This window comes from Camponotus floridanus, unplaced genomic scaffold, assembly GCF_003227725.1.
Source record: "Camponotus floridanus strain SB8 unplaced genomic scaffold, Cflo_v7.5 scaffold36, whole genome shotgun sequence".
Taxonomy (NCBI): Eukaryota; Metazoa; Arthropoda; class Insecta; order Hymenoptera; family Formicidae; genus Camponotus; species Camponotus floridanus.
In genome coordinates this window covers 547,516-556,841 of record NW_020229503.1, presented here as the reverse complement: position 1 = coordinate 556,841, position 9,326 = coordinate 547,516, and the positions used below count along the sequence as shown (strand labels likewise).

The window sequence follows — 9,326 nt, the reverse complement described above, 5'->3', positions numbered from 1 at the left end:
TTTTACTTGCTCCTTTAAAAGTTATTAATTTTTGAATTTTGTGATTTTAACAGGATCTTATGTAAATGTTCAAGAGACAGGTAATAAATTATTCACAAACTATAAAAAAACAATGATAAAAATTTCATTTTGTAATATTATATTCTTCATACATGTAAAAATGTTCCCACAAAGTTTTAAAACGATTTACTTGTTCGTTTTGAAATTATTATTAAAAAATAACTGTGATTATCGGTTTGACGCAATATTGATGATAAAACGTGGCAATATTTTCTTGGAAATTAAGACCTATTTATATTAAAGAATACTTTGAAGTATGATTTCGTGATTTTTAAAAAATTTTTCATCAATTAGAATTCGTATTCTGCCCAACTTTAATTTTTTGGTACTTTGGATTAACTTTTGAGACAGACGGTCCGTCAAATACATCCTTAATCGCGATGTATTTTATAATACTATTACTCTTATATTTCCATAATAATATTACTTATTCTATAATAATATTATACTTAATTTAGAATAAGTAATATTAATATGCAAATATAATAGTAGAAATATAATTACTTGTAGAAACTACTTATAGAAATATAATAGCAATAGTATTATAAAATACATTGCGATTAACTACATTAGTGACATATTACTATTATATTTCTATAATACTATTGCTATTATATTTCTATAATAATATTACTTAATTTAGAATAAGTAATATTAATATAAAAAGATAATAGTCGAAATATAATTACTTATAGAAATATAATAGTAATAGTATTATAAAATACATCGCGATTAACTACTTTGGTGATATCATATTCAATGCGTATGCGTGAGAAAACCTGGTCCGTCTAATAACACTGCGCGCGAGGATCACGTCCTGGACGGACGTCCCTCGGCGATGAATATCGATGAATGTCTTGCTGTCGCGGCCACGCACCGATGGGAGCGCGCGCGATGTCTATCTAACGGGTGGCGGCGAAGTAACGGAGCGGTCGCGACGGCGTCCGCGCGATCTTACGTGGTTTTTACCGAGGGTTTTTCCTACTTTTTTTTTCTACACTGAGAGGCGGAAAAGTGGAAAGGTTCGCGGGCGTCCTCTCGTTTTCCACCTCGATTCGAAAGGCGCTTACCTCGCTAGCGCACTCTGCAGGGATGTTGAGGAGGCGCGGGTTTCTTCGGCGCTCGCGTCTCGATCCTCTCGCCAACTTCATGCTTGTTATACGTATATACAGGGTATCCCGAAATTCATAATTGAACTTTCGAAGACAGATTCCTGGGATCATCTGAAGACGATTTTTCCTCAACGAAAATGATGAGGAACTAATAATTTTGGAAATAAGGGGTTTTTCGTAAACTAAGATTTGTAGAAATGAAATGTTAACAAGACTATTCTTCGATTAATTTTAAATTGAGTTTACTTTAGTTGAGTTTTAATTTAAGACTTAATTGCAAAGATATATAATGACAAAAATCAGGAGTGTGCAAAAAATAATGGACTTCATCGACATTTTCGCTGAGGAAAAATCGTCTCCAAATGATCCGGATCCAGGAATTTGTCTTTGAAAGATTGTGAGTTTTGGGACATCCTGTATATACGTATATACAGGGTGTCAGAGCAATCTCCTCTCCAAAAAAAAGAGCTTATCTCTCGAGCTTACTTCGAGTTTTTCAAAACATTATAATAAAGTTTTTTCTTTGAATATTTTTCGAGTTATGAGGCTTGAAATAATCTTTTAATTTTACATAAATCATAAAATATTCATTTTTCGATCATATTACTTTAATACTTTTATGTACAAAATAATGAAGGAATCAATTGGTGTAAAGAAAATACATAATTGTTTCGAAGAAAAAATATGTAATTTGCAATCAACAATTACATATTTTTTTTCGAAACAATTATGTATTTTTTTACACTAATTGTTTCCTCTCATTATTTTGTACATAAAAGTATTAAGATAAGATAAGATAATCGGAAGGAAAATGAATATTTTATTAGATATTTTATGGTTTATATAAAATGAAGAAATTATTTCAAGCTTCACAATTCGAAAAGTATTCGACGAAAAAATATTTTATTATAGTGTTTTGAAAAAACTCTTGAAGATAAGCTACAAGAGCTTTTTTTGGAGGAGAAATTGCCCTGACACTCTGTATATATACACACATATATGTGTGTAATAATTTATATTATATTTATATTATATTTATATAAAATATTTAAAGATTTTTTAAAAACATTTTGACAATTGCAAGCCTTAATTTCAAATAGAAAAATTCTCAGACATCCATATAAAAAACTAGAATACAGTATACATTTTTAAAAATATATATACACATCCACACACACAGATGATTAATTATTGCGTTGCTTCTTAAATACATTTACATTTATATAAAATCATAAAATTAATTTTACTCGTCATGAAACGTACAATTTTTTTTTATTCGCACACATATTCAAATAACTCGTCAAATTCATAGATATTTTAATACTCCAATTCTCGAGAAAAAAATTTTGATAGTCTTAAAATAAAATTTTATCTATCCATAATATTCTCCTTAAAAATATATAATAAATTCTGTTACACAAGTCATAAATTGTAAAACATATAAAATGTATGTCAAGGAAAGTCAGTTTAGAAGGCAATCTCTAGGAGAATAAATATATAGCACAATTTGAAATAGAAAATACAGCAATAATCATTCATATATTTTTCTCGTAATAGGCATTCAGTATATAAGACATATTATAATCAGTATTTAACAATATTGGATAGGAAAAAGGGGCAGTGTTTTATCATTTTCATTTTGTGTGTGTACACTATACATTACTTTATCAAAGTAAAAAACAATTTACAGTGTTATAAGTGTACATATCTCGGCAAACTTGGCGTTTTCGATAAAATAAAAGAAACTTAGTTACGCTTCTAAGTTATAATTGATCAAAATCCAAACATTATTTTTATTTAACATTATTTTTCTTTTTCTTTTTTTTTCCCTCTTTTGAAACACAAATGTGCGAGATATGACGATACATTATGCGCGTTCTAGAGTATAAAATAAAATAAAATCGATAAACAATCGTGAATAAGAGTAATTGTGAAATTAAAAGAGAGATAAAAACTTATCTACACAAAAATTAAAACTTATCCTTATCGCATTAAGTAATAATCGGTATTATCCTCAATACATGTTTAAAATTCAAGTGTTATCGTTTAAAATTTTAATCACGGTTGTTTTAAGAAAATTAATATAAACATGCAATTGATAAGGAGGATCACAATATACCTCCATCAGTCTGTTCTGCGCTTCGAATTCACTTAGTTATTTGTTGTTTTTCTTTTTGTACAATTTTGTAAAATTATCAGCGTGTTAAGAGAAAATTCCAAGATGGAACAATTTCCAGATATAACGTGAACTATACTATTTCCATTGACAATTCTATTGAGATCAAAATTATAAGATATTTCGCATAATTGGTGCTTTTCGCATTGCAGAGGCAAGCTATGAATATATCGATGTAAAAACGCGATATGTATAGTATCTTTATAAGAATTCGTATAGTAACGCAAGGCAGAAACGTATTCTGTAACAATTATTCATCGCTAAAGACTAATCCATGCGATTATTCTGTCTAGAAAAAAAAGGCTGTGAATAAATGCAACAATAAAGTAACTATATCGGTATCATAGTATATATGTCAAGCAATCCCGAGTATTCGAGAATTTCCTCGAAACTTTGATTACGTCCTCTTTGTAAAGACGAAGAGGGGGGGAAACTTAACGATTAAGCAACATCAATAAAAAATATATTTTTAACGCGTTCTCATCGACAGACATTTCTCTTTAAGTTCGCCATGCTTAATCTCTCCTTAATTGTTCGTCAAATATATATATATATATATATATATATATATATATATATATATATATATATAATTCTACTTAAGTAGTTATGTTCTTTTTGCTCGAAGCAGTTTTATGTCGCACCACAAGTTATACGCTTCCGCTTGTGAAAAATCCACAAAACATCCGAAACATTTCAAATACTGTGAATAGCTTAAGTCGCGTGATATTTTATATAATAATTAGAAGTATATAAAATAACACATACAAAGAGTAAATTTAAGGCTGCCATAATTCACGATTTGTGATGTTGTCGTCCCTATCTCTCGATAAATAATGATTTTTTTCAAAAATCTACGATTATACTGATTGCATGAATCAGTATAATTGTAGATCATATACACCAGATTTATCGCTAAATTAATGAACATTAAAATTGGCCGTATAAAATGATAGCTAATTAGATAGAGAATTGTTATGATAAAAGTCTTCTAAGTTTATTGTAAAATTTGATGTGTTACGATCTCTTATTCACAAAAAACTCTCAATCTATAATTAAAATCTTAAAATTTCTTATCTAAAGGAAAATATAGCGAGAATACCCAGCTATCTCTTGCATCGTAGGATAAATAAGTTTTTAGGCCTATTTTCGTTAAAAAATCATTGATTCTTTGCCAATTTTCCAAAAGTTACTCATTTGGAATACTTTCAATTAGAATGCAATGATGGATGTCAATGAGAAATGCATAAAGTTTATATTAAAACTTCACGCTTGCTCGCGCAACGCGCATGATTTAAACGCTAAAACTGCTGTGTAGAAATCTAGACTTTTTAAAAAATTCTATGATATATAAATCCTATCTATAGTCGCCGCTGTATACACATTGGTTGGATAAGAATTACTGATGGCTCTGTAAACGGAGCGCAAAATCGCGATGCATGATCAGCTTCATATGAAATGGATATGGAACAGGCCTACGAACCAACTTCCTCTGGCCTAGCTAATGGTGCCTTGGACCTTTCTGTAGTAGTAGTCACTGTAGTCGTAGTGACTTCCAAGTTGGCCAGATCCGCAGCACTAATCTGTGATAATTAAATATTTATTTACCTCTTCATATATTATAATAATATACAGGATGTCCCATTTTAATCGATTACCCTGAATAACTTTTTTAATTTTGATTGTAGAAAAAAATGTTTCAGACAAAAGTTGTATGGTTTTAAGGGGCACATAATACGGTGCCATTAGTTTTACCTTGAAGAGTCACCTGAAGGTGACGTGAAGGTCATTTCCAACTTTTTAAATGGGATCCTATGTGCTTTTGCATATTCTTGTAGCTCATCTCGAGAGCTCCAAAACATTATAATAAAGTATTTTTTCATTAAGTACTTTTCGAGTTATGAGGTTTGAAATAATTTTTTAATTTTACATAAACCGTAAAATATCTTGTAAAATATTCATTTTTCGATTATCTTACCTTAATACTTTTATGTACAAAATAATGAGAGGAATCAATTGGTGTAAAGGAAACACACAGTTGTTTTTAAGAAAAAATATGGAATTGTTAATTGCAAAATTACATATTTTTTTTTAGAAACAACTATGTGTTTTCTTTACACCAATTGATTCCTCTCATTATTTTGTACATAAAAGTATTAAGGTAAGATAATCGAAAAATGAATATTTTACAAGATATTTTACGATTTATGTAAAATGATTTCAAGCCTTATGACTCGGAAAGCACTCAACAGAAAAATATTTTATTATAGTGTTTTGGAAAGCTCTCGAGACAACTGAACTACAAGAATATGTAAAAGCACATAGGGTGTTCCATTTAAAAAGTTGGAGGTGACCTTCACGTGATCTTCAGGTGACTCTTCAAGGTCAAACTGATGGCACCGTCTTATGTGCCCCTTAAAACCATACAACTTTTGTCTGAAACATTTTTTTCTACAATCAAAATTAAAAATGTTATTCAGGGTGATCGATTAAAATGGGACACCCTGTATAATAAAAAAGAAATTTTGAATATGTGAAAGAGTTAATTATTTAAATTTTACGTCTACTTTAGTGTCGTTAGTCAGTTTGTTAATGAATATTGCATATGGAGAGAAAGAGAGAAAGAGAGAGAGAGAGAGAGAGATAGCAGCGGGGAATAAATGAAGAAAATCAAACGAATTAAAAGCTGATGCACTCAGTAGCGGGAGATCAATTTGTTAATGCCACACAACATTAAGTATTAAAGCGTCAACAAGAGATTGATATCGAGGCAACGACCGACACCAATTAATTGTAATATTCAGTGCCGTTTGCTGACCTCGACATTCGGGGGTAGAGTGATGGTGGCGTGTGTTGTGGTTGTCTCGATACCGCTGCGTATCTCTCGTTCTACCGTAGTGCCTGCGCAATAAAACAATGCCACAAACAAAATAATAATAAAAATAATGAACATAAAAAAATAAAATATAATAATAAAATATAACGGAAAGGTGGAAAGAACAAAATTATCGAAGCGTTAGAAGACGAAGACAATATGATTGAATTAAATGAACTACACAACATAACGTGTGAATTTTCCATTTTAATCCAATTAGTATATCTGAAAATCAATAAAATTTGTATTTTGATTTAAAAAATAATAAATAATTATGCAAAGAATCATTTACAATAAGCTATTATACAAGTGAACCGAAACCTTTCCCACGAGTCTTCAATACAGTCTAATCATCAGATAATCAAAATATGATCATGTCTACATCGATTGCAATTTCACTTACTGTTAACGTGCTGCGTTTCATTGGCTTGATTCGTCTCGACTTCGCCATTGGCAGTCGTGCTATTTGTAGTTTGAGTAACCACAGTGGTGGTTTTCACCACTAATGATTGATTCTGCGTAGATACCTCGGAAGTTCGTGAAGTGACCTCCATCTTAAGTCCTGCCAAACGATTGTGAAGGTCTTCGGAAGACGTTGCGTTTCTGAAAAGTGAACTGTTACTGCCAAAAGTGGCAAGTACGTCGGACACGCACATTAATTAATACAGCGGTGAACGAAACTAGAGCCATGCAATATGTTTAAATGTACAAATTAATATACAGAGTGTTTCAGACTACCCGTACCATCCATTTAATAACTAGAGAAGTAGTTATTTCAAAAAAGTTAAAACATTTTCTTTATATATCGGGTGCGCTCTATCGAATGGTGATATTTTCAACTTCTGGTTCCGGCCGGAAATAGGCGATTCAAACCGGAAGTGCATTTTTTAAAATGGAACTCCCTATTTTTCATTGCACATTCTTATAGCTTATCTCGAGAGCTTTCCAAAACATTATAATAAATTATTTTTCCATAAAGTACTTTTCGAGTTATGAGGCTTGAAATCATTTCTTAATTTTACATAAACTATAAAATATTTTGTAAAATATTCATTTTTCGATTATCTTACCTTAATACTTTTATGTACAAAATAATGAGAGGAATCAATTGGTGTAAAGGAAACACACAGTTGTTTTTAAGAAAAAATATAGAATTGTTAATTGCAAATTACATATTTTTTCTTAGAAACAACTATGTATTTTCTTTACACCAATTGATTCTTCTCATTATTTTGTACATAAAAGTTACATTAAGGTAAGATAATCGAAACATGAATATTTTACAAGATATTTTATGGTATAGATATTATATTAGTTTATGTAAAATTAAGAAATTATTTCAAGCCTCATAACTCGAAAAGTACTTCATGGAAAAATAATTTATTATAGTGTTTTGGAAAGTTCTCGAGATAAGCTACAAGAATATGCAATGAAAAATAGGGGGTTCCATTTTAAAAAATGCACTTCCGATCTATATCGCCTATTTCCGGCCGGAACCAAAAGTTGAAAATATCACCATTCGATAGAGCGCACCCGATTTATAAAGAAAATATTTTCACTTTTTTAAAATAACCACTTCTCTAGTTTTTAAATGGGTGGTACTGGTGATCTGAAACACCCTGTATAATAAAGCAGAGCTCGGCAAGAACTGCATATTTCGGCCGATTTTCAGCTGGCTCCGCCTAAGCGCATCCCCCCTTACCTCGCCGTGTCGCGCAAAGCCTACGAGCCGCTCAGCGGTCAGGAGCGAGCGCATGGCAATAGCTTTCCACGTCACCCATGAGGTACTATTTGTTGACGCGTTTTTTTTTTTAAGTGGTATCCCCAGTAGGCCTAATCCACTGATGACTAAAACGACCTTTTAACTAATTGCATAAGACGATAAAGTTTATCACGTCTTATGCGATTTGCTACATGCCGTATGCAAATAGATGTTCCTGATCTCGCTTGTAAAAAATCCCGAAAGTCATAAATATTCATCATATCAATTATTATTTATAATTCCGTGCAATTAGCTAAAGGGTCGTTTTAGTCATCAGTGAATTAGGCCTACTGAGGATACCACTTAAAAAAAGACGCGTCAATAATAGTACCTCATGGGTGACATGGAAAGCTATTGCCATACGCCCGCTCCTGAGCGCCGAACGGCTCGTAGACTTTGCGCGGGACGGCGAGGTAAGGGGGGACGCGCTAGGCGAAGCCAGCTGAAAATCGGCCGAAATGTGCAGTTCTTGCCGAGCTCTGTAATAAAGTAATATAAAATTTGCAATCTATCAAACTCATTGGAAAGAAAATATATTTTATCGCACATATAAGCAAATGATAAATAAACTATCGGAAGATATCAACTGAACTTACAGTAAATGATCTTTAACACTGTCGATTGTAATGTCTCCGATAGAACTTAAATCCTGACGATCGTCTTCTCCATTTACGTCTATACTACTCGTGGCCGCTCGCAGCGATGGTTCCTTCGGAGATTCTTCTTCCCCAGCTAAAAGACATGCGTTCACATCGACACTAAATGGCACTATTACACAAATAACGACATTCCCTAATATTTTGTTAATTAACACAAATAGCAAATTCAACCAATGATTCAATTATGATTAGACTTAAAACATGGACAAACAAATATATGCGGATGTGGTTATACAAAGTGTGCCAAGCAGGGTTACGCTTCTTAGCAATTGCGTTTACACAAAAGCTGGTGAGATGTTCTATTGCGGTGTGTATAAAAATATTGTATATAAATTTTTTCGATTATTTATAAGGGATGTACAGGGATTAGACTCAGCATACTCACTGGCACCCACTATGCCATTTTCCGTGATGACTCGATTCGATGGTTGACTCTCTTGCGTCTCTCCTTCGGTTTCAGGCGCGCCCTCGACGACACCTTGTTCCTGTGCGACTTCGTTAGCGTTTTCTGTCCTTTCTGTCAACGACCTAGCGCGCGGTGGTAAATTGAGCACGCAATGCGCCTTCGTTACTTTTCCAGCTGACAGTGAAATTCGTTGGAGTTCCGAACTCGAATGAAGATACAACGCTTCTCCGGCTTTCGTGAATATTAAGGAAGAAATACCGCTGAAAGATGAAAAAA

The 9,326-nt window shown here is 32.2% G+C and overlaps 1 protein-coding gene across 5 annotated transcripts in view; it reads right to left on the bottom strand.

Moving 5' to 3' along the window:
- Window positions 1-4,692: 4,692 nt before the first annotated feature.
- The window catches only part of LOC105255206 (lethal(2) giant larvae protein homolog 1), a 30,994-nt gene continuing 26,360 nt past the window's right edge, over window positions 4,693-9,326 (bottom strand). For 2 of the 5 annotated variants that reach the window (XM_025410905.1, XM_025410907.1), the window contains exons 12-16: window positions 9,030-9,310; window positions 8,582-8,717; window positions 6,627-6,844; window positions 6,167-6,249; window positions 4,693-4,931 (exon numbers count right to left, since the gene is read on the bottom strand). In XM_025410905.1, the coding sequence (XP_025266690.1) occupies window positions 4,824-4,931; window positions 6,167-6,249; window positions 6,627-6,844; window positions 8,582-8,717; window positions 9,030-9,310 (826 nt within the window). In that variant the 3' untranslated portion in view covers window positions 4,693-4,823. The remainder of the gene's footprint in view (window positions 4,932-6,166; window positions 6,250-6,626; window positions 6,845-8,581; window positions 8,718-9,029; window positions 9,311-9,326) is intronic. The other 3 variants (XM_025410906.1, XM_025410908.1, XM_025410909.1) reach the window with 3 other exon arrangements.